This window comes from Liolophura sinensis, chromosome 3 (genome assembly GCF_032854445.1).
Source record: "Liolophura sinensis isolate JHLJ2023 chromosome 3, CUHK_Ljap_v2, whole genome shotgun sequence".
NCBI lineage: Eukaryota > Metazoa > Mollusca > Polyplacophora > Chitonida > Chitonidae > Liolophura > Liolophura sinensis.
The window spans coordinates 512,627-539,168 of record NC_088297.1 but is presented as its reverse complement, the minus strand read 5'-3'; the positions used below and the strand labels follow the sequence as shown (position 1 = coordinate 539,168).

Below are 26,542 nucleotides of genomic sequence, written 5' to 3'. Positions count from 1 at the left end.
TACATTTGATATTCTGTTTGGTTTGTGACAGACAGTACAGATGATGATAAAATCGTCAGCTATCAGTGGGAGGAGATGTCAGATGTTACATTTGATATTCTATTTGGTTTGTGACAGATAGTACAGATGATGATAAGATCGTCAGCTATCAGTGGGAGGAGGTGTCAGATGTTACATTTGATATTCTGTTTGGTTTGTGACAGACAGCTCAGATGATGATAAGATCGTCAGCTATCAGTGGGAGGAGGTGTCAGATGTTACATTTGATATTCTATTTGGTTTGTGACAGATAGTACAGATGATGATAAGATCGTCAGCTACCAGTGGGAGGAGATGTCAGATGTTACATTTGATATTCTGGTTGTTTTATGACAGACAGCTCAGATGATGATAAGATTGTCAGCTATCAGTGGGAGGAGGTGTCAGATGTTACATGTGATATTCTGTTTGGTTTATGACAGACAGCACAGATGATGATAAAATCGTCAGCTATCAGTGGAGGAGGTGTCAGATGTTACATTTGATATTCTGTTTGGTTTTTGTGACAGACAGCACAGATGATGATAAGATTGTCAGCTATCAGTGGGAAGAGGGGTCAGATGTTACATGTGATATTCTGTTTGGTTTATGACAGACAGCACAGATGATGATAAAATCGTCAGCTATCAGTGGAGGAGGTGTCAGATGTTACATTTGATATTCTGTTTGGTTTTTGTGACAGACAGCACAGATGATGATAAAATCGTCAGCTATCAGTGGGAGGAGGTGTCGGGTCCCATCCAAGGTCACCAGATCAATGGGAAGGAAGCCATGTTAACTCTGACTGATCTGGTTCCTGGAAACTTTACCTTCAAGTAAGTTTTATCTAATTCATGGAATTATCTGAGTAAGTTTCAGAGGAATTCTAAAGGACATGTGGCAGAACTGGACATTAAATAACCAAGTTAAAAGTTAAATGACCTGTAAATAAGTTTTCATTAAATCTTAGAAGTATTTGAAAAATTTACATTACATACATGTATAAATTTCGAAAGTGGCAAAACTATACTTAACCAAGCAATTAACCAAACACTTGACCAAACAAATATTTGTGTCCATCATAAACTGACTTTTCAGCTGTATTTGAAGTCGCCAAATGTTCCCTTATTGTGAACAACAGTTGCTTTATAATACATGTGGTTTCAGAGTCATTTCTTTAGTATTTGAAAGTACATCTACGCTCAGTGTTAACAGATAGACTGTGTGTTCTACCACGATCTGTCATTTACAGTAGACGTGTACTTATGATGATTCTGTGACCTGGTGGTGAACGTGATAATTCAGTGTGGGAACATTTATAAATGCTTGATAGAAGCCTGTTAAATGCTTGATAGAAGCCTGTTAAATGCTTGATAGAAGCCTGTTAAATGCTTGATAGAAGCCTATTAAATGCTAGATGGAAGCCTGTTAAATGCTTGATAGAAGCCTGTAAAATGCTAGATGGAAGCCTGCCAAATGCTTGATAAAAGCCTGTTAAATGTTTGATAGAAGCCTGTTAAATGCTTGATGGAAGCCTGTCAAATGTTTGATAGAAGCCTGTTAAATTCTTGATAGAAGCCTGCCAAATGTTTGATAGAAGCCTGCTAAGTGTTTGATAGAAGCCTGTTAAATGCTTGATGGAAGACTGTTAAATGCAGCTCATGTCATATATAAATGTAAGGTCTTATAGACCATGTACATTGTCAGCATGGCTCAGAAAGCCCACCTTACAGTCCAAACATTTGACTGCATTTAATTTAAAGAGCAATGCAGAAAAAAGTGAAGGTATTTTCACATTTATTTTTTAATAGTCATCCAACGTATGCTTAGTACTTAGTACTAGTTTCTTTCCATTTAAATATTTATAAATCATTTCGTCATTTTCTTTTCTTGTAACTTACAGACTGACTGTCACAGATTCAGACGGGGAAAGTAGCTCCGCCTTGGCTAATGTCACTGTCATCAAAGGTAAGATTTGCCTGCTTCCTGACTTTGTCATAGAAATTTTGCCATGCCAATCAAATTGCCACATGTAGGCATGCCAGTGGCTGTACACCAGTCCCTGCCTACACGCCTTGTGTTTTAAGATGAAAGTGAGTATGGTGTAAACGCCCGGTCAAGTAATTAAATCAATCAATTTTTAATTAAACTGTTCCTTTAGGCTTTCCTGTCGCATCTATTGTTGTGAAATTATGGGTTACATTACGGCCGCTGTGAGTTCAAGTCCAGTTCATGCTGACTTCCTCTCCGGTCGTAAGTGGGAAGGTCTGGCAGTAACCTGCGGATGGTTGTGGGTTCCCCCCGGACTCACCAGCACGGATAGCACAGTTGGTAGAGCGTCCGCTTCGGGACCGGTAGATCCAGGATCAATCCTTGATCGAGTCACACCTAAGACTTTAAAAGAGGAAGTTGTAACTTCCTCGCTTGGCGTTCAGCATGAAGGGGATAGTGCAACGACTGGTTGACCCGTATGAGTATAATGGCTCGGGCGAGACGGCTTACTTGCCTTCGGTAAGTCGTCTCAGTGATGCAGCACTAAATAAAAGAGCGGTGGAAATCCGTCCTGCAACAAGGAGGCACATTATACATACATGCACCCTAATGATTCCTTCGTCGTCATATGACTGAAAAATTGTTGAGTACGACGTTAAACCCCAAGCACTCACTCACTCACTCATGTCTACACATATTATAACTTAATACCACGATTTGAGGGGAAGGGATACCCGTTTAGTACTAAATTATTACATATATTCTTTGATTTACCTTGTTCCTATGGAGGTCAGCCATATTGGATTTCCTGGCTTTTTTTTTGGAATAAATGGAATAAACCTCTTGGAATAATGTCAGTTTTTCTCATGGCAAGGAACTGATCAGCAGCTGAACTAAAAAGTAGCTCTGAAATTATGAAATAACAAATTGTTAAATTCCACTAAATTCCAATAATCCTGTTGTCATTGCAACTTTGGTGCAATTTGGTGTCAAGCAAACGCGAAACATCTAACCTGAATGTTTGGCTGTTCGTTTTTTTATCTGGTGTTCTGTCTGTTTCTTTGTTTCGTTGATAGAAACGGACTATCCTCCTAAGGCGTTCCCGGGCTCGGACATCGTGATTCACCTTCCCAAGAATGAGGTCACACTGTACGGGAATGGCAGCACAGACGACAAAGGCATCAAGTCCTACGAGTGGCTGAAAACTGGCACAGATAAACTCACGGCAGATATGGTGGTACGAAATTCACGATACAACTAATGAATCCAAATGTCAATCAAGTATACGTGTACAGTGCAGATGCAGCTGGCTTGCAGGAAGTTTTTTCTCCCATGCTCTTCTTGTTGGTCAGTGCACAAGAGTGACAAAATATTTATTTATTTGATCGTTGTCTTACTCCGTACTCAAGAGCATTTCACTTATACGACCACCACCAGCATTATGGTGGAAGTAAATCGGGCAGAGCCCAGGGGAAATCCACGACCATCCACAGGTTACTGGAAGATCTTCCCATTTACGGCCCTAGAGGAAGCCAGCATGAGGTGGACTCGAACTCGCGGCGACCGCATGGGTGAGAGGCATCTCGGTCATTACACTGCTCTAGCGCACTAACCAACTGAGCCAAGGAGGGCCCAGTGACGAAATAAAATTAATGTTGATTTTCAGGTTTGTTTTTATACCATTTTTGGAGTTTTTTGTGTCTTGCCCATGAAACACAAAATAAAAGTGTTGCCTAAGGTCACATGGTTGACTCCAGCTCTCGCTGGATCGGTGGTGGCTTCAGGTGAAGGTCGGTGATGTACTTTGGGAACTCCCCACCCCTAAACCAGCCCGCGATCGTATAAGTGAAATATTCTTTATTATGGCATTATAGGTAAAGACCACTCCAGAGTGAAGCATGCTGCATGTCAGATGAAAAACCATTTAAAACTGTCCAGGGAAATGGTTGGATTTATTTTTCTAACCGAGTAAAATTATGTAACAACATAAGATTCTATGGTGGTCTGTTGTGACCACCATAGTCAACTGTCCAGGGAAATTGTTGGATTTATTTTTCTAACCGAGTAAAATTATGTAACAACATAAGATTCTATGGTGGTCTGTTGTGACCACCATAGTCAACTGTCCAGCGAAATTGTTGGATTTATTTTTCTAACCGAGTAAAATTATGTAACAACATAAGATTCTATGGTGGTCTGTTGTGACCACCGTAGTCAACTGTCCAGGGAAATTGTTGGATTTATTTTTCTAACCGAGTAAAATTATGTAACAACATAAGATTCTATGGTGGTCTGTTGTGACCACCATAGTCAACTGTCCAGGGAAATTGTAGGATTTATTTTTCTAACCGAGTAAAATTATGTAACAAGATAAGATTCTATGGTGGTCTGTTGTGACCACCGTAGTCAACTGTCCAGGGAAATTGTAGGATTTATTTTTCTAACCGAGTAAAATTATGTAACAAGATAAGATTCTATGGTGGTCTGTTGTGACCCAGAAGGTATCACTTACGTCACATCTAAAATTTTTGCCTGAAATAATTCGTTTCATGGTCAAATAGACTAATTCGTTTACAGATCTGTATGTATATGCATTTTGTAATGCGTGTGTAAGTAGCAAAAACCTTATGGGACGTCACTGCTCTCATTGTGGTCAGAAAAGGTCACATTGGGATATTTAAATGTATTTTACTTAGTTAAAAAATTGTCTAAAAAATAAATCCACCTATTTTCCTGGACAGATTTTAATGGTCTTTCATCTGATATATACTTCATTTTAGTGTTTTCTTTGCCTTTAAACACAAAGCAATGAGGCAAAAGAGTGAGGGGACTATATATGTGGGTAGATTAACTCTTAAATGAGCAGTTTTGCTTGTACCAGTTCCATCTTGAGGATGAAGCTCCTTGTGTTTTGTCCGTCTTCTGTTTGCAGGGTGTCCGTGAGCCTATCCTTCATCTGTCAGGCCTCCAGGAAGGAGACTACACCTTCTCCCTAATCGTGACAGACACGGCCGGACAGACGGACACTAAAGAGGTACATGTGTTTGTGAAGAAGGCTACGAATCAGCCTCCGAAGGCTAACCCGGGGTCCGAGCAGACCATATCCCTGCCTCTGACCAGCCTGACACTGGACGGTAGAAATAGCACCGATGATAAAGCCATCGTGAAGTACGCTTGGAAACAGCTCAGGTGAGAAAGGGTACCAGTTGTAGCTGTTTGTACTGGAAGTTTTGCAGCTCAGGTGAGATAAGGTACTTGTTGTAGCTGTTTGTACTGGAAGTTTCGCAGCTCAGGTGAGATAAGGTACTTGTTGTAGCCGTTTGTACTGGAAGATTCGCAGCTCAGGTGAGGTAGGGTACTTGTTGTAGCTGTTTGTACTGGAAGTTTCGCAGCTCAGGTGAGATAGGGTACTTGTTGTAGCTGTTTATACTGGAAGTTTTGCTTGTTTCAGTTGTAAGCAATCCAAGACATCACGAGAGGTTAAAGCAAGGAAACATGACTGGCTGGTCCAGTGTCAGTATTGCAACGTGGTACGGGTTGGCAGGCCTACTGTATAAATTAGTCTGCGAAGTACAACCCAGTAGGCCTAATTGACTTCAAACGGCCGATATGAGTACCCTCGTCAGTGAGTTTACACATCAAGGCCAGTCATCAGTGTAACCACTCCAGTACGGTGTTAATAACCTATTCCAGACTTGGTATAACTTAAGAATCGAGTGGACTGTGGATGTGATAGGGATTTCAACAACAACGAACCAAGGAAACAGATAAACGGTTTAACAATTTATTACATAGCACAAATAATGTATGTTGTGTACAGAATCTCTGCTTAATTTTAAGTGTTCACGCTATTATTCCCCATATGTGACTGTAAGGATAGTAGCCTACTATAACCAGTCCATTCACATTGTGAATACTGTACGGCAATTGCCCTCCTGTTGCGGACACCGATAATGCTCTAGTTAAGCAATGGCAATAGGGAGGGAAACCAAATAAGGTAATGGTAAGTCTATTTAGTAGCTTTGTCCCACTCTTTAGAATCAATAACATGCCCTCAAATGTGACAATAGAGAAGTTCCATGTAGCTTGCGAGTTTGTGGTAAATCACCCTGTGCTGTAAAACAACATTTAATTATCCCTCGAGAGTCTCCCGTGGGCTGGTCATTTCTTCACTCGCACATTTCTTTGTCAATCACTTCCAATTTCATTACATTATAATGTGACTTGTAATGGTGTCATATCTGGTGTCTTCGACTTGATACTTCAGTGGCGGCAGCACTTCGGCAGCATGGACTCATCCTGCCACAAGAAGACACGTTGTATGTATACACACATCGAAAGACTCATCCACTGAAAAATTGTTCAGTACCCGGTATGACATAATAAATGAGCAATCCTTTATTCTGGTTGGCAGCATGGACTCGCCGTGCTACGACAAAACAGAGTATACATAAATATGCACTCAATAATTGTTCAATAGCATAATTTAAAAGTTTCCAGCATATATATATGTACATACAAGTCTAGATAAATTATACCTGCTCTTTCTCACCTGTTCTCTGCTGTTTTCCAGTGGTCCGACAGACTTAGTGATCGACAGGGACACGGAGCCCCTAGCTAAGACAACAGGAGAGATCCAGAAGGGAGACTACTCATTCAGCCTGACTGTTCAAGACAAGGAAGGGGAAGAGAACTCTGCTGACCTAACTGTTCATGTCGTGGAAAGTATGTCACCCTCTGTGCTAAAAACTTAGTGTAGATTTATGCTTATTACATGTATCAATATAAAGGTAAAATGTCCGGATTTCCTTCACTGATGAAAGTGATGTTTGACCTGTAGTTGGATTTCACTTTTGTTATGACATTTTGGTATTTCACCCCCAGGCGTCATGGTGTCATAAAAGAAACATTTACAGGCCCCTGGCCTTTATAATGTTTATAACAACTGATAACAACACAAAGAGATCTTACAGTTGATTGTAAACTTTACAGCTGAATTTAGAATGTATTGTAAACTGAGCCATGTTGTGCGAAAGAATTGTAAGGTGATCGTAACTTTTTCGCAGTATTTTACTCCTGCATCATTTGTGGTCTGTAAATGACTCCTGGATAATGTGTAGTCTGTAAATGGCTCCTGCATAATGTGTGGTCTGTAAATGACTCCTGCATAATTTGTGGTCTGTAAATGGCTCCTGCATAATTTGTGGTCTGTAAATGGCTCCTACATAATTTGTGGTGTGTAAATGACTCCTGCATAATTTGTGGTCTGTAAATGGCTCCTGCATAATTTGTGGTCTGTAAATGACTCCTGCATAATTTGTGGTCTGTAAATGGCTCCTACATAATTTGTGGTCTGTAAATGACTCCTGCATAATTTGTGGTCTGTAAATGGCTCCTGCATAATTTGTGGTCTGTAAATGGCTCCTGCATAATTTGTGGTCTGTAAATGGCTCCTGCATACATGTAATTTGTGGTCTGTAATTGACATCCCCCCTCCCCCCCCCCAAAAAAATACAAAAAATTATAATTACAGATTTATAGATTAGCTGCAGAGGGAAATTGGTTTGTCATGAGGTGTGTTCTTCAAACATGGTTAAATTTTTTGTCTGTGTTTGTCAGATCCAAACAAACCTCCTGTAGCAAACGCTGGGGGAGACCAGACTGTGCACCTGCCCTTAGCACTGATCACGGTTAACGGAAGCTTGTCCTCAGACGATTATGGTATTGTCAAATACACCTGGACTCGGGACCCACAGAGTCTGGCGGCTGGGGTATGTTGTTACTCACATATCTACCTTTTTCCCCCCGGGGCGCGGCTCTGCTCTGCTCAGGTCTTTGCGTGGTTTCCCCCCGCCATAATGCTGGCCGCTGTTGTATAAATCAAACACCAATCTTATCAGCAAGCATATCTACCTGCCCATGCACTGTTCATGTCCCTGGAGTTATTTGACATATTTTACAAGTTCCACATAATTTGCAAACCTTGACAAGGTCTTTGTTTGTTTATTATTTATTTATTGTTGTCTAACACGATACCTAAGAGTGTTTCACTTACACAGTTACAGTCTATTTTTTTTTTTCGGCTCAGTGAAAGTGGACAACTTGGGGTGAACTACAGACCTCTTGGGGTGAACTACAGACCTCTTGTTAGGTGCCCAACATTGATTATGTGGCTAGTTTTCATGTGCCCTAATATAGAGTACTTTGTAAAAATTAATCTGACCATTTGCTTTAATTTTGCATGCCTGCTGCACATTCGAAGTTGTATGGAGTGACAGACTTTCAGTTGAAAAGTCTTTATGTTAATTATTCCTCAATCATGCTGGCCGCCATCCAGTGTAATATTTTTGAGTACCGGTACTGTGTAAAACTCCAATGAAATAATTATATAAATTTATGTTTATTATGAAGAAGTTGGAAGTTTTTCAAATTAACACTGAGCACCTTATTGTACTGCTCATGAATATACATGTATGTCAAACAAAGAGATTTATAATAAGGTTGTCTCCCTTGTTTCAGGATGTCCTCAATGGATCTGACCACCAGGCAGTGTTGCAGATCACCAATGTAATCGCCGGGAGATACGTATTCGTGTTAGAAGTGACGGACACAGAGGGCTTGACACAGACTGACACGGCTTCTGTCACGGTCAAACCAGGTACAGGCAGGGATGGGTGGGGTAGGGTTTGTACAGGTGAAGTCACCTTATCAACTCAAAGCCAACCTCCCACTGTACAATATTTCTGTCAATATTATTCAACATCACTGCACAGCTTCATTTCATGCAACATGGTGGAACTGCCACTCAACGTTGTAGGAGCTATCCCGTCTCACTGTACGATACTGTGCCTTCCCCTTCGATGTTTCATGTGAATATTTTGCTACAGTTATATAATATGTCTAAGACAGTTCAAAGCCCTGCTCTCTTTAGCTGCTATTGTTTGTCCACACTGCCTTACGATATCGCACGACAGCTGCTATTGTTTGTCCACACTGCCTTACGATATTGCACGACAGCTGCTATTGTTTGTCCACACTTCCTTACCTTACGATATGGCATGACAGCTGCTATTGATTGTCCACACTGCCTTACGATATCGCAAGACTGTGGATTGTCCAGACTCCCTTACGATATCGCAGGACAGCTGCATGTGGATTGTCCACACTCCCTGACAACATCTTGCGACGGCTGCATGTTGATTGTCCACACTCCCGGACAATATCTCACGTTTCATAGTGCAAAGTCGCGCCACTGTGCAAACGTGTAAAATCTTGTCATGTATTGCACAACATCACAGAAAAATCACATTGTGGGAGGCCATCGCTTTAGGCAAGAGACCCTCAAACTACCATAAAACACACCTCATTTCCACTGTGTCCCACCATTTTTCTCACCCTTACCTTTTATAATGGAAATACACGTTTGTCTGTTTGACTCTTAAAAAGTGCCTTCTGAAATCAGGCTGTCAGAGGCATGTTGTTCAGATTTCTGAGATACTATGGGCGTGTTGTTGAGAATCTCCTTAGGTGTATTTATGTATTTATTTATTTATTTCATTGGTGTTTTACGTGGTACTCAGAAATATTTCACTTATACAACAGCGGCAAGCATTATGGTGGGAGGAAACCAGGCAGGGCCCTAGGGAAACCCATGACCATCCGACAGGTTGCTGACAGACCTTCCCTTAGGTGTAATCTAGAAGGGTTCAGGAAGTACAGTAAATGACTTTCGACTTCGTCCATGACTAAGTTGCTGGCTTTGTCTGATTATCAGTAGTGTTAGGGTTTGTTTGGAAGGTATACCTAGGGGAAGGTCCAACTTTCAACACCCAGTGTAATATTATGGAACATTTATTTGCCTCTAAACATGCATTTTTGTGGTCAGTAAGTTTCTCAATGAATTTTGTGTCATTGTTGAGTAGTGTGGCTTATGTTAAGATCAAGGACGTGTATTATTTCTTAGTTTGCGAGAGTCTTGTCCATTTCATAATTTCCTGCTCTGTAATCAGAGGCATATTTCAGGAGAAATCAGACCAGATCTTCTGATGCGCACCATCGCTGCTATAATGAAACAATAGCTGGCAATAATTCTGGAATCATATATATGTGTACATTTTGTGTAGAAGAGTTGGTTATTTTATGTTTTCAGATCCTCATGCCCTGGACGTTGTAGAACTTCACATTAAGGCTGATCTCTCAACGTTTACAGAAGAAAACAAGGTACGTTTGTGTTGTTGAAGTTTGTGGCGCCTCTAGGATGCTCTATAAGTCATCCGATCACATGAATAAAACAACAGTTGTATAGGTGTATGTAAGTATCTTAGCTTTGAGCTATCACGTCTCGCTGTACGATACTGTGCCCTTTCTTTCGATGTTTTATGTGAATGTTTTGCTACAATTATGTAATATGTCTAAGACAGGTTCAAAGCCGTGCTCTCTTTAGCTGCCATTGATTTTCCACACTGCCTTACGATATCGCACGACAGCTGCATGTTGATTGTCCACACTGCCTTAAGATATCACAGGATGGCTACGTGTGGATTGTCCAAACTCCCTTGCGATATCGCGTGACAGCTGCTATTGTTTGTCCACACTCCCTTATGATATCGCACAACAGCTGCCATTTGATTGTCCACACTCCCTTACAATATCACAGAATATGAATATACTCTTAATTATTTATTTAATTTCATGCTTTTCAGTGTCACTCAGCTCAAATACAGTCGAATTTTTGCAATGATTTTAGAATAGCTCAAATACATGTAGTTTCCCCTTCACAAAATATCAGCCTTTTCTGTATTTGTGTCACCATTCCTAATTGGTGGTCCGAAAATTTATGAAGTGGGTTACATTGGCATTTTTTTTCAAACTTAGTCATGATTTCAACACTATAAATAGTACAGATGCAAGTCTGATATTTGTTGAAAGACAGTAATTTGAGGTATGAATATGGATTTTAGACCAAAATTTCCAGAATAGGCTCTTTAAACCAAAAAAAAAAAAAAAACTCAGGTAAAGAAGTAAATTAAGTAACTACATGTATGTATTATTTAAGGTACCCTAACTCCTCAAGATTTTCTCAGATGAAAGACCAACTTTCACTGCAGTTTATGAACATTTTTGATATAATTTTGGAGGCAAAACTACATTGGTTGGATTGGCAAATTTCAGTTCTGCACAATAAGTAAGATTTCATCCGTCTATACCTAATATTGCCTTCAGAATAAACACCTTGCAAACATGCGAGAAGGTTGAAGATTTACAGTAGGTGTAAATGCTTGCTTAATGTGCCCATGCATGTGAGTTGATGTGTCATTATGTACAGTGGATCAGTCCTTTCTGGCAGGAAAATCACACGGTGGCATTCATTTTTTCATATCAGTATTTATTTATTTTTTTGATTGGTGTTTTACGCCGTACTTAAGAATATTTCACTTATACACAGCGGCCAGTATTATGGTGGGAGGGAATTCAGCAGAGCCCAAGAGAAACCCACGACCATCGGTAGGTTGCTGGCAGACCTTCCCCCGTACGGCTGGAGAAGAAGCCAGCTTGAGCTGGACTTGAACTTTACTGCATTGGTGAGGGGCTCGTGGGTCATTGTGCCGCGCTGGCAACGGAGGTCGCTTCATGGTCAGTAGATTAATACTTACGGTAGAATATTTATTTGTTTATTTATTTGATTGTTGCTTGAATGAGATACTCTGTGGCAAATTTCTGTCAGACTCTGACATGTGAGTTACAGGTAGAGAGATTTACAAACTGTTGGCAGTTTTCTGGAAGACTAATAGGTGTCCAGCAGTTATTGTCAGAAAGTAAAAGTGGACGAATCCACAAATTCGCTTTCCAAGGCTCGGTTTGAACCTGCACCTGATGAGTCCTGTTGATTGAAAGGAAAACATGTCTAGCCTCTGACTGAACGGAATAAATTCGCCTTCAATGTTCTGAACAGTTGGAACAGTCATTACTAATTATCTCCATGAAATCTACCCAATATTTAGAGCCTTGTATAAACTAAACAAATGAACTTCCGTATTTAATACAGGCTCTATGGGATTCATTTCAGAAAAATTTAGCAGATCAGTTGGCGTTGTTGTTACACAAGTCAACATCTTTCGGGAGACAGACGTGAGGATTTCCCAGTTGATGGAAGAGCAGACGACGGGGCAGTAAGTACATCATACTTGCTGACAGCATGACCTTCTGAGCAAAAGACATCTCATTAATTTCTGTTATTGAATTGGGTTTTAGACAGTTGATATTGGCAATCAGTATGGGAATCTTTTGCATTCAGCCAATTCCAATGTACCTGTTGTTGTAGATTTTAGAAAAAACTATAAATATTATGAAGGACCCCACCTTGAGCAACTAAAACCACGTTTATGTGCTATTGTCTAACTTTGCTGGTGTGAAGTTTGGTTGTTGGTTTTTCTTGTCCAAGGTTAAATTGTGTATTTCTCTGTCACTTTTTCATTGAAGGATTCTCTTGTCCACTGTCTCAATGTGCATTTCTCTTGTTAACGTTTTCATTGTGGGTTTCTCTTGTCCACAGCCTGGTTGTGCATTTGTTCTCATCCACAGCCTGATTATTGGTTTCCTGTGTCTACATCCTGATTGTGTGTTTCTTTTGTCCATATTTGTGCATGTTTGTTGGTTTCCTTTGTCCATAGCCTGATTGTTGGTTTCCTTTGTCCACAGCCTGGTTGTTGGTTTCCTTTGCCACAAGCCTGATTGTTGGTTTTCTTTTGACCACAGCCTGATTGTTGGTTTTCTTTGACCACAGCCTGATTGTTGGTTTCCTTTGCCCACAGCCTGATTGTTGGTTTCCTTGGACCACAACCTGATTGTTGTTTTCCTTTTTACCACAGCCTGATTGCTGGTTTCCTTTGACCACAGCCTGATTGTTGGTTTCCTTTGACCACAACCTGATTGTTGGTTTCATTTTTACCACAGCCTGATTGTTGGTTTCCTTTGACCACAACCTGATTGTTGGTTTCCTTTGTCCACAGCCTCAGTGTTGGTTTCCTTTGACCACAGCCTGATTGTCGGTTTCCTTTGACCACAGTCTGATTGTTGGTTTTGTGTGTCCACAGCCTCATTGTTCGTTTCTATGTGCTGACTGTCATGAAGGAGCAGACCCAGGTGCATAGGGGCACAGAGGTAATGAGACTGATGAAGCAGATCCTGTCTACCAAAGCCAGTATCCTGGACTACACTCTGATCACTGTGGACACAGTGGGTAAGTCTGTCTGCACATATGTGTAGCCTGCTGTCACCCTTGACCTTAATGTCCTGTGGGTAAGTCTGTCTGCATGTACGTGTACCCTATTGTCACCCTTGACCGTAATGTCCTGTGGGTAAGTCTTTCTGCACATATGTGTACCCTACTGTCACCCTTGACCTTTATGTCCTGCGGGTAAGTCTGTCTGCACATATGTGTACCCTACTGTCACCCTTGACCTTAATGTCCTGTTTACACCCTTCACCCAGGGGTTGCCATGATAATGAAAAATAGTATGAATATTTGTGAATGGTCGAAAAGTAAATTCTAGTTATTTTTTTTTTTTTGTGTCAGGCTTATAAACACAAGATCTCTTGTAGTCTCTAAGGAGTATTCATTAAACTTGTACCACATGTGCAACCGACATGCAGAAAACTCTTTTGTTTTCTATTAGCTTTGGCCTATATTTTTTTTTTTTTTTTAAGGTTGTTGGGTCTGTGCCTTGATTATCTTGTAAACACACTATCTCATACAACTGAAGCCAAGGTGTATTTTAGTGTATTTTAAGGTACTTTGTGCATGTTGGACATGTGTATTATTTGTAGTACATGTATGTAGTATCGCTACTTGTGTACTGTATTTACATGTACACGTATGTAGTATCGCTACTTGTGTACTGTATTTACATGTATTTATTTGTTTGATAGGTGTTTTACGCAGTACTCGAGAATATTTCATGTGTATGACAGTGGCCACCGTTATGGTATAAGGACTGTGAGCACAGCCCAGTGGAAACCCATGACCATCTGCAGGTCGCTGGTACATACCATGTACGGCTTCCTCTCTGGTCGAAGTGTCTACCGTAGTGCACTGTAGCATCAGCTATGGTATCTAGCCTAGATAACTCCATTATGTACAGATATATTTCAGTGTGTCAGAACAACTGTGCGTGTATTTTCAGTGTATCAGAACAACTGTGTGTATATTTTCAGTGTGTCAGAACAACTGTGTGTATATTTCAGTGTGTCGGAACAACTATGTTTATATTTTCGTTTTCGGTGTGTCAGAACAACTGTGTGTATATTTTCAGTGTGTCAGAACAACTGTATGTACATTTTCAATGTGTCAGGAGAACTGTGTGTACATTTCATTGTGTAAGAACAACTGTGTGTGTATTTTCAGTGTGTCAGAACAACTGTGTTTATATTTTCAGTGTGTCAGAACAACTGTGTTTATATTTTCAGTGTGTCAGAACAACTGTGTCTATTTTTAGTGTGTCAGAACAACTGTGTGTATATTTTCAGTGTGTCAGAACAACCGTGTGTGTATTTTCAGTGTGTCAGAACAACTGTGTGTGTATTTCCAATGTGTCAGAAAAACTGTGTGTATATTTTCAGTGTGTCAGAACAACTGTGTGTATATTTCAGTGTGTTAAAACAACTGTGTGTGTATTTTCAGTGTGTCAGAACAACTGTGTGTATATTTTCAGTGTGTCAGAACAACTGCTCGGGGCATGGGGTGTGTAACCAGTACACCAAGAGGTGCGTCTGTGAAGCCTTCTGGATGGAGAATTTCTTCAAGGCAAACCTGGGGTCAAGAGAAAGGAACTGTGGTAAGAATTAGCAAGAAAACCATTACTGCTCTACTTCTTCAAAGCTTTGAACCGAATTTGATTCTAATTATTCAAACATTTAAATTTGGTTGAATGCTACATGATCCTAATTTTATTCTAATTATTCAAACATTTAAATTTGGTTGAATGCTACAAATCACAGACTGTGAATATGCCCTACGGTACTTACAGTACTTTTCCAAACAAAGAAAATTCAAGTAAATTCGGGATAAAAACATGGCTCTTTTTGTCTTGCCATGTTACAAGTTTATTAATTTGGCTGTGGCGGTCTGTCAGCAAACTGCTGATGGTCGTGGGTTTCCCCCGGGCCGTGCCCGTTTTCCTCCCACCATAATGCTGGCCGCCGTCGTATAAGTAAAATATTCTTGAGTACGGCGTAAAACACCAATCAAATAATTAAATAAATAAATTTGGCTGTGGCTGTCTTTTTTGAAGAAGGTAACAAGCGTCAGCGAGAAGATATCGTGAAGTTTTACTGTGCTACAAACCTGCGGATGGTCATGGGTTTCCTCCAAGCTCTGCTCAGTTTCCTCACACCATAATGCTGGCCGGCATTGCATAGTAAAATATTCTTGAGTACGGCATAAAACACCAATCAAATACTTGAGTACGGGGTAAAACATCAATCAGATACATGTAAATAAATACTACATCTAGGAAGCAAACTGCAATCAAACACTCTTCTGGTATATTTCAGAGTGGAGCATCCTATACGTGGTGATTGTGGTGTTTCTGTCCGTGGTGGGGGTGGCGGGCACCCTCTGGTTAATGGTCTGCTGCTGTAAGAAGAAAAGGTGTGTTGAGTATTGACCACTCCTGAGTCTGTGTTGGTCTCTTCCCTTGTGCTCCTTCCACACTTTCTAAGCAAGAGACGTTTTTTTTTTTTATCTCATCCTTTTGTGAAAATTGAGAGATATTAATTTTATCTGTCGATCGGTCTGTCATGGTTTGATTTTCGTGGAATAACTCTTCAAAATATCGTCCAATTTTGATAAATTTTTTTGTGTAGATTCATTTAAGTTAACCTTAAATCAAGTTTGAAAACCAGCCCAATCCACAGATATGTCTTTGTATTTAATGAAGACTGTGGTTCTGTAATAATTGGCCTTCATTCCCATGCAATTTTGATAAAATGTGTGTTCTCAGATTAATTTTGGAAAACCAGATTGATCAGAGCATAAGTACCATAGTCCTAACTGTTATAAATATTACTGGTTATGTGATAGTTAATACACATGTTTAAAAGATATCGTCTGGTAAACAATGCAACATATCTTTCAGATTTTCTTTCACCTTAAAGAGATACCGGATCGACCCTGATTGGCTGACAATGGAGATAGGATTTCCTGGGTTAAACTGTGCAGCTTTGGTCACACTTGAATAAATCTGCCAAACCCAAAATTCAGCTGAGGCTATGTATAGCCCAGACTTGCCTATCTCTAACACTAGGCAATCAGAAACGATTATATGTCCCTTTAATTGTATGTGATGATCATTTAGTAAGTTCCCCTGAGTTATTGCTTGGTTCTGTCATCAGGTGTCGCTGTATGAAGCCCCGTAGGCGCACGCGCTACACCCTCTTGCGGGAGACAGATGACAAGGAAGAAATTGGAATGCTTCCAAAAGGTTGGAATTTGTTTTGGTTTTAGCCATAAATGTTCGGAACATAAGGTGACATTAATTACTAGATTATTATTCATGTATGTCTAATATATTTTATTTTGAAATTAAGATTGTGTAAAGTGAAAGACAGCAACTGACTAATGTGTATGTACACTGAAAGACTACCATTCAAAGTATCTTAAACCGGCATTAAATATTTTTTTTAGATTTTTTTCAATGTAGTAAAAGTGTAGTGAAACGTTTTGTCACAGCTTCAGTGCATCTCAATTATCCACAACAAGGGGACGTCACATTTACTGTAGTCCTCGAACGACAGAAAATGTGTTCGTATCATTTGATGAGCGTGTCTAAATAGGCCTAACGTCAACAGGGGAGATGAAGGCAGTTTTGGGCCGAGACGCTTCTGCCCGGTTACCTCTTATCATTACGCCGTCTTGTCCCATAAGTTGAAAGCTCTTAATCTCTTATCATTTTATAAGTAGCCCCCTGAAATATCCAGCTGTATACTAGTAGCTTATTCACGTTCTGGAATCTTCATCAAACAGAAAGTTTTGCCCCAGATACATGGGTTTGAACAGCCGAGGATGGTTTACCCTCAGCTATATACATTCGCATGCACTTTCGAACTCCAGTTTATCGGATCTAATGATCAAGAAGACTTCATTGTTTATTTTCTTTCACATTGAAACAATGGCCGTGGCGAATTTAATTCATCAAAAATTATTGTCATGCCTTGGAATAATCGAAACGTGTGTGTTTCTTGATGGTAAGGAAGGGCGGGGGGGGGAGTAAATATTTGGCGTAATTAAGCCAAACATGGACTGCAGGAAATTTCACAACTTTTATCTGATGATTTTTTGTTTTCATTTTTCTATTTTAGCGTCCAAATTACAGCAGAGTAGTTTGATGATGTCAGACTCTGAATTTTCCAGCCAAGAAGAAACTCTGTTTATTTCCCAGAAAAAATCCAACGGACACATTCCAAAGAGACCGAATGGTCTTTCGAGGCCTTATTCCAAAAACAAGACAAAGGCGTAGTGCTGGAAATATCTTTCCCATTTCTTGGTATTTTGTCTTGTGTAGAGCTTTCTGTATTGTTGATAATTATCAGCTGCTTATCTGTTTTATTGATAATGTTCAGCAGATTATCTGTTCTATTGATAATGATCAGCTGATTGTCTAGGAAGGGGATTCATAACACAAGACGCAAAACTACATTTAGGCATGGCACAGAGAGTCGCGCTCTGTCCCATTCTGTTATACATAAATATTCTACGGGGATATTGACCAGTGGTGAACTACTACTTGGTTTTAGAGAAGGCGACGTTGTCATTCCAATAACAAAGCCCTAGCAAGGTCATCTGAAGGTCGTTTACCAATAATTTTGATGAATTTGTACATAAATTATATCTGTATAGAATTTCATTGGCAGTGAAGTGATGACTTGAAAAATGTGTTATTCCACAAAGTCAGGTGAATGTAGGTAGCGATTATGATCTCGGTAACGGAGGAGTGACCTGAAGTGATATTCATATTTATACGTGTACAGCCTGCACATGTAGTATTATTACGATCACCCCCAAAAGAAACATTCAGGTAAACGTAGATCCCTAAGACAAGTTGTTCAGATTTACACAAAGCTGTGAAGTAGCTTTTTTTATAGCTGCGTGCAGTATATTTGTCTACAACCTACGTTGTCATGGTTGTTGAGGGCTCCCTAAGTGCTCTAAGAGCTTACTAAGTCCAGGAATAGTGGAAACCCGGATTTTAGCACTGTTACTGGGTTATACGTACATGTACGTGTATAACTTGTATATTTCTGACAGCAGGGAATAGTTCCACCCACAAAAGTAATAACATGTGAGTTTTAGCGCCATAACGAAAGCCACCTTATTTACGAGGAAAGTTTACCGCTAAAAATCGTAATACAAAGTGTTGTGAATGTCCACACTACTCTATGGGTGTGCTAGTTTAATTGCCCAAATATTGGACTCAAATTTACACAGCTAAATATAGGAGAAGTAAATTAGAATGTTTAAAGCGTATCTCCAGAATATTGGATGTTAAAGAGATACAGAATCGATGGTGATTGGCTGACAGTGGAGATAGGGTTTTATGGGTCAAACCCCTTTCACTGGGTCACGCTTGAATAAGCCTGCCATACCTAGAACATCAGGTTGGCCTAGGGTTAGCCTTTACTTTCCTATCCTTCACACCTGCCAATCAGAACTGATTCTGTATCCCCTTAAGTTGTGTAAAACGTTGAAGTACTTGTAATTCCTGCCCTGCTAAAGGCCTTAAGTTCATATATCATTCCAATCTAATCTGGAAATTTGTGGGTTGAACGTGATCATTGTGTAACTCACAAACCAGTAGACTGTAATCATCTTTGACCATCATTAAAGAGGCCTATCATAAATGTTATAATTTTATACGGATAGATATAATTTTGAATACAGACGGTGATAAATAATATAATTATTGTACTTGTGTATGCATACCGTTGATTACAAACACACACATGCGGACACGGACACGGACACGGACACAAACACATAGCTATGGACAGGTGTTACTATGTTTGCGAGGGACAAAGACGTCGTTTTTATGTGCGTAAGACGTGTACCTGTAAAAGGGGACAAACATGCTGTGCAAGATGTTATTTAAGAGTGGCAAGATGGCATTTAAGAGTGGCCTATTTTCACATTTTGCCCGATTCCGATTTATGCGTCCAATTTTTTTTATGGAAATGTTCTTATCAGAAAAACCCAAGTCTTGGTAACAGAAGTGTCATTCATGTGCTCCTGAAATTGCATTTTTACCGACCAAACTTAGGGCCACATGCAGCAATTTACGCACTGTTATGCAGCCCATAATGGACTCGAGGAATTTTGCCGCGTTATAGCAAAGGGAAGTAACTCTGTAAATGTAAATGTAGGGAAATCATTCTTGTGTCCTTGACATTTGAAATTTGATGAACTTAATGTCGCAGGATACCAGTTTAGAACGTATTCAGATGAACGTATTTCAGGTGAACTTAAAGTTTCCTTGGTATGCTCGTGTTGCAAATGTCAGCGTACACCAGAAAGGCTTCTACTGGCTGTCCATTTTAGCCCTGGAGTTTACTTCGTTTATATGGATATCCGTGTACACCAGAAAGGCTCCTACTGGCCGTCTATAATAGCTTAGAATGTGCATACAGATCAATTGGATTGTCTTAATGTGACAAAACAATTTTTGGGTGTGTTTAATGAAAGGATTTCAGTGAACCAGTGCTGATACCTGATAGTTTGAAAAAGTTATATGGATATTTCAAATATTACCAGGGCTGGATTTCAAAATGCAATTTGATTTCATTTATTGCAAACGGACTTTAGTACAGTCCGTTATTATTTTATAACGTTAGAATCAGATGAATTTTTGTGAAGTTCCGATTCATGAAGCCGCTGTATGGAATCTTTCCCAGAGCTGCTTCCACCGCCTCCCATCTCACCAGATCTGCAGAACATCTGTATATAAGTATTATTTATTGAATGTGAACATCCAGTAACCCGCTGGTTTGGCACACGCTGAATTAAACGCTGTGGATGAACTGTTGTACATCATTCGTGAACACACATGACCAGCTGATAGAGTTGTTGAGCATTCTATATGAACAAGGATATCCAAATTACACCTGTCCAAAATAGACAGCCTACGTTTTACACGTCAGATGAAGACGTGCCATATACATGTCCAAAACAGGTCTGTTTTACAGCTGTCCCAAAAATGGGAGTATTTTACGTCTGTCCAATGATGAGTGTGTATTACACTTGCCCTAAATAGGCGTTTTACTCCTTCTCTAAATGGGTGGGTTTTACGCTCGTCTAAAAATGGGTGAGTTTTACACCTGGTTCAAAATGGGTGTGTTTTATACCTGTCCAAAAATTAGTGTATCACACTTGTAGTCCGTGACTGACTGACTGGCCCATACATATAGAGAACTAATATCATTTTCGTTATTTTTCTACTAATACTCAAGAATGATGTCTTTCTTTTTTTGCATATTAAATTGTGTTTTGTGTATATGTATGTGTTGGGTTATAGTATGTGATCAGAGTTTCAAGTTTATTTACCAGGATTCATTTGCACAAAATTAGCATACTGATCTATTTCGTGTTTTCATTGTACATATGTCACTTCCCTTTTCAAGGATTTACCTCCCTTTTCAAGGATTTACCTCCCTTTACTGATGGAATCTGTTTTTTATTTCAGTATTAAAGCATAATGGCCAATGGAAGATGCTGCCGTTTACTTTCTCAGTTTCTAAGTTTACAGAAGCAAATTGCAGCGTTTCCAAAGAAAATCACAAATTTACCAGCGGATTAGTCACAGTTGATCATTGTGGTTGATTACATTCGATGATACCAGTACTTCCAATTGCTAACAACACAGGACCAGAAACCTAACGTCAAGGGGGGGATAATCCATGAAAAGGAAAGTAACCTATGTTTTACGAAAACACGGAATCGGTCCATACCAGCATAATGACGTTAAAATGCATTATATATGAAACGTGATTTGCAGTTTGATAAATGCTATGGTATTTTAGGAGTAAGATTGCTGCAGACAAGTGAACCCACTGTGTGTATGTGTATATATTTATGATAATCTGCCCTGTACAGAGTAAAGATGTTTTCCCAGCGCTTGAATCTGGAAATGTCTGATTACATATGTCATGTTTGACTAATTATAATTCATAAGGGATTTAAACGCTTTTCTTATGACACCAGGACCTATATCAAACATCTTCAGCCAAAAATTCGAACACGGCACACAGCTGTTAATGATAACAGAATTGCAAGAGAAAAAAACAGACCTATTCTGTCTGATTAACCGTACAAATTGGTTCTTATAGTTTTCCTTGCCGTTAGAAATCAAAAGTCTCATTAAATGTACAATGGACTACAACATAACTTGTACAGCTACGTCTATTAACATTGCTCAATTGCTCATTCATATATAAGTAACATGCATTTGTAAGGTATAATCCAGACTTGGGGCGATTTTGTCCACTTGTGCCAATTTCACGTATGATTTGTCCAGGTTAGGCCAGAGTTTTGTGTCATGTGTTTTGATCAGTATGTTTGATTTATCTTTTTGACGGCCACCAAGAAAACACTGGTCGTTGTGTATGTAGGCCAGTTACAAATATGTCCACACATGTATGCCTATATGGTATCCTGTAAATCGTGGATTATCTCCCTTATCAGAGATATTAGGAACACGAAACTGGTTCGTGGTATAAGGTGTAGCTCTCCTTTGTGAATTAGATCATCATTTACAAACTGTTGTTTTGCCGTTTATTTCTCTCGTAATTTGAAATGTACGACTCACAACATTGTTTTTACAAGAATTCACTCAGGCCTACTATCCCCCGACTTGCACCGATGCAGGCACATTTCCATTCTGTTGCAGATTTTGTTTCAGTTTTACGCCTGTCACAACTGACGTTATAGGCCCTCTGCGAGAGATTTTGACTTTGTATTGTTTTTAATTGTTTTTCTTTTATGTTAATAAATAGAGCCTTATAATGTCATACTAACATAGTTTGCAAATGTATAGTTTTAAGTAGTCATCTGTTTTATAAGCATGGTTCATGCAGGCTGCTGAAAGTACGTCAGCAGCCTGTGTGTTCTAACACACAGGCTGCTGACGTACTTTCTGAAACGAAACATTTATCTGTCATTTCCATGTCAGCTGGCCAGAAGAAAGATGTCGTCCCTTAGTTAGTAGGCCTGCGTAGTCACTGCGTGGGCGTTGAGAAACAAATTGCAAGCTAGCTAGATCCGCCTTTACTCTGTAAGAACAGAAGTCGGTGCTGTCTTAATGCTAACAGAGAAACTTAACCCCTATTCTTTGGAAACTGTTTATTTTTCTGCGTCTAAAAATTTGGCTTTGTCCCAATTTCCATTCAGTATATAGATGTATGTACGAAGTGGAAACATTGTAGCTATGAAAATCCCTCATCTGTATGCATATAGAAGGCAGTTACATGACGATACGATGATCTGCTGTGTCGACTGCGAAAGAAATTATTTCAGAGATGAAATAAAACATGTTAAAAGTTATGGATGACGTTGTTTTAGTCATATATTTTGTTTAAGCTTTTTCTGCCTTTTCTTACATAGTGTGCTATATAACTGAGCTAGTTCTGAGGGGCATTCGTGGCTTAGTGATTAGTATGCTAGCGCATTACAATAAACCAGGAGCCTCTCACCATGCAGTCGATCGCTGTGAGTTCAAGTCCAGCTCATGTTTGCCCTGGTGACACTGGAAATATCCGAGCTATGTAGGAAGGTCTGTCGGGAAGGTTTCCTGCCACCATTATGCTGACCACCGTAGTATATGTGAAATATTCGTGAGTGCGTCTTAAAAAAAGGGGAATACCTTACTGACTTCAGTGAAAACGATTTTAGAGCGTATTTTTGCGAACTAGAACTTTAAATTTTGGCCTCTTCATATTAATAGTGTCCTAAAACCAATGTGTCCAAGGGTCAATTTCCTGTACCAATAAAAGGTAAAGATTATGAGAAGTATTGAAATTTTAAATCAGAAATGGTTTTGTGGAATTGTTCCTTTGTGCTGAAATCAGATTTAATATATGCGTTATTTGTGGGCCTAAAGATTTGAAATTAGCTAGGATATATCCATAGCAAATTTTGAGTCATACTTTACGTACTAGTTTTACATTGAACTTCAAAAGGTTAATTTTAGTTCTGTGGAATTGGGCATTGCTCCGTTAGGACCAATGTTTTGAAAAGGCTGTATGATAAATATTTATTTATTTCATTGGTGTTGTAGGCCGTACTTAAGAATATATCACTTATACGGCGGCGGCCAATATTATGGCGGGAGGAAACCGGGCAGATCTTAACACGATTACTTCTTATATTTTCCTATATTTTTGGTTTTAACTATGAAACGTATATGATTTGTAAACAACGCCCTGTAAAACAGACTGGGCAATATTTTACGACTAGTGGAATTTCCACAATCAAGGACACAGCGTTTGAACCTGTTACACGATTAGTTGCAGAGTTTTTCCACGATTAGACGATGTTTCACAATTAGAGGAAGCGGCTTAACATGATCACGTGCTGTTATAGGAATACACGCAGCGTTTTCCCAGTGTTTTACGCTGTTACATGATTAGGCGTTGTTACAGGAATAGGCGAAATACACGATCAGGCGCTCAACAGCTCCAGGTATGATAAATGATACAAATCCCAACCATATAACTCTAAACAGAAGAACTAATGACAATATACATATATATGACATTGCACTATATATAATCTTGTCAGTTACTGGTATTCATAGCACGTGGGCCAAACAATATTCGCATGCAATCCAGACTCATCAACACTGGTAGCCTGAGGATGGTTGGGGAGGCTATAGCGGAGACTTCTAGGCAAAAGATCCATATTTCTGTATGTACAAAGAATAGCCCAAACTGGAACTGCATGCAGTTTTACGGCTTCCAAGCTATCTGTACACACGTTTTTAGAGTTGACAATGTCACAGTTGTTACGCAGCACAGCGTTGTTGGTAATTTTAGACAGACAGTCGTGTACGTAACTGCTCCATACCTTGTAGTATTTGGTTGAGTTGATGAAAGTATATTTCTCCCCCAATCACTGTCTGAGGGCTTGTCATATTAAATGAGCAATATAACAATACAGAAAACTAAATTATTTCTGCTTTACCCGGGTCCGCTCTTGTGTACATTAGTGTGACATACAAATTTCCGGAGAAATCAGACATTATGCCAGTTTTGAACTATTATATATTTTGAACTCATTACAAGAGGTACTCCATTTTCCGCTGAAAGTTTGACCACTCATGTAGGTCTTAACTGTCACCGAACTGTAGTCGTTTTGGCCACAAACTTGACACAAGAAATTCTCAGAATAATATTTATTTATTTACTTGAATGTTTTTTTTTATGCTGTACTCAAGAATATTTCACTTATACGACGGCGGCCATCATTATGGTGGGAGGAAACCAGGGGAAACCAACGACCCCGAAGAGTAATAATTTAAGCTGTTATGTGCCTTGTACAACGATAGTGGGACCTGGGTTAATATCCCGTTTGCAATGGCTGTTATTACCTCTTCATAGTTAAGATAATGTAAAAAAATTCATTTCACATAAAGAATATTAAAATACTTAGTAATAACGTTTAACATTAAAAACATATGTGTTTTATATGCAAAACATAGTTTTATAGCGTAGCTGAAGCGTGGAAGGGTCGACAGAAAGGTAGTTACAGGTATAGGCTGCCGCCATAGCCATCTGCTGGCTATAAGACATGGTCACTGTTAAAACTGATGTAACGTGTCGCTGAATATAACGCATTTTATTATCCCTCGGCACAAAACTACATGGGACTAAATGCAAAATAACAATATGGCGGAAAACTAGGTCACGCAGGGATTTGTTTACAGTTAATTTTGATTTTTGATTACTCAACAGTAGTTTGGTTCAGTCATGACAAATTTTTTTTGCAGGAAATCAGTAAAAAAAAGTGGTTGCAAAGAACATTTTTTTTAATTGTCCGAAGAAGACCAGTAGGCTTTAAGCGTTCGGACAAAAATGATGAATTCTTGCAATTTCATTTGTGTTGGCAAATGATATCGCAAGAATTGTAACATTAAATTAAATACATCAGACAAGACGCCATTTTAAAATGATGCCTGTTTTGAAACAAATACCACTTTTGAAATAAGAATTGAGCATTAATGAAACAAGTTCCACTTTTGAAATAAGACTGGCCATTAATGAAACAAGTTCCACTTTTGAAATAAGAATTGGCCATTGATGAAACAAGTTCCACTTTGGAGATAAACATATACAAGTTTAAGCAATCCTTGCTGACCATTTTTGAAAGAAACATTTGCTTTCTTGTTCCAAAAGTGGAACTTGTGTCAAAAATGTTGATTTTTTTTTATTTCAAAAGTTGTCAGCCGGATAATTTCAAAACCGGTCAGTTGTTGTTTTATCTCTGAAGTAATCAGTTTTAATGGTTCATAGTTTTCAAGAAGGCGGTTCCTGCATATGTCCTCCCGGATGCTTTCATCATTAGAAAGCAAGGTGAATGTATGAACATTAAGAACGTTACAGACGTTAGATGAGTTCATCTGCACCGTCAATCATTCCAAATGAATATTGCAGCGATATATTTGTTTGTTTCTTGATACTCCAGAATATTTCACTTATACAACGGTGGCCATCATTGTGGTGGGAGCAAACCCATGGTCATGTGCAGATTGCTGGTAGGCCATATCACGGAGGACCCTGTAACACTATGTCACTCACAACGAATCGAGTACTTGGGTGCTAACATTTTGAATGTGAAACTTAAGCGTGTTACAATGAACAACTTTTAGCAACTAAGCATTTTTTCATTCCCCTTGGAGGCCTCATATGGCCCCGCCGTGTTGAGGGAGTTGGGGGTCCACTTCCACTTTCATCATCAGTCTACGTTCGCGATAATGGCGGAGAGAATTGTTTGATACTTACCTGAACAAACACGGTGAATATAGCCACAGCCAGAGTGGTAGTGACAAACATCCGGGTATTCTCACCGGAGTTGGGATCTAGAAGGGCCACCAACGAGAAACTGACGGCCCCGCGAAGGCCCCCGTAACTCTGTCAAGAAGAACCAAAAAGAGTAAAAGTTATTGTTACTTTACACACGCGCACTTGATACATGATACAAGGAAACACCAGGATACAGGGGAAATACCAGGATACAGAGGAAATACCAGGATACAAAGGAAATACCAGGATGCAGAGGAAATACCAGGATGCAAAGGACATACCAGGATACTTCGAAGCGGGTGCTCTTACCAGGAGGCTACAGTCAGCGGTCAGCAAGTGTATTAGTGAACTTGAGTTAATAACAAAGAATACAACGTTGGAAAATACATAAATACAACAGGCGCATCCAAATTTCGCAACCCGCTGTTTTCGAATTACGTGTCTCAGTACTGTTGCAAAAGTGAACTCC

At 39.5% G+C, this 26,542-nt stretch overlaps 1 protein-coding gene across 1 annotated transcript in view; it reads left to right on the top strand.

The window, feature by feature from the left end:
• LOC135463920 (dyslexia-associated protein KIAA0319-like protein) overlaps positions 1–19,236 on the top strand; it is a 54,947-nt gene extending 35,711 nt beyond the window's left edge. Inside the window, exons 12-25 of the mRNA XM_064741385.1 lie at positions 722–854; positions 1,922–1,986; positions 3,087–3,247; positions 4,943–5,199; positions 6,584–6,735; positions 7,630–7,781; positions 8,530–8,668; positions 10,160–10,230; positions 12,077–12,138; positions 13,104–13,249; positions 14,721–14,843; positions 15,562–15,658; positions 16,402–16,490; positions 17,368–19,236. Coding sequence (XP_064597455.1) covers positions 722–854; positions 1,922–1,986; positions 3,087–3,247; positions 4,943–5,199; positions 6,584–6,735; positions 7,630–7,781; positions 8,530–8,668; positions 10,160–10,230; positions 12,077–12,138; positions 13,104–13,249; positions 14,721–14,843; positions 15,562–15,658; positions 16,402–16,490; positions 17,368–17,525 — 1,805 coding nt within the window. The 3' untranslated portion in view covers positions 17,526–19,236. The remainder of the gene's footprint in view (positions 1–721; positions 855–1,921; positions 1,987–3,086; positions 3,248–4,942; positions 5,200–6,583; positions 6,736–7,629; positions 7,782–8,529; positions 8,669–10,159; positions 10,231–12,076; positions 12,139–13,103; positions 13,250–14,720; positions 14,844–15,561; positions 15,659–16,401; positions 16,491–17,367) is intronic.
• Positions 19,237–26,542: the final 7,306 nt, after the last annotated feature.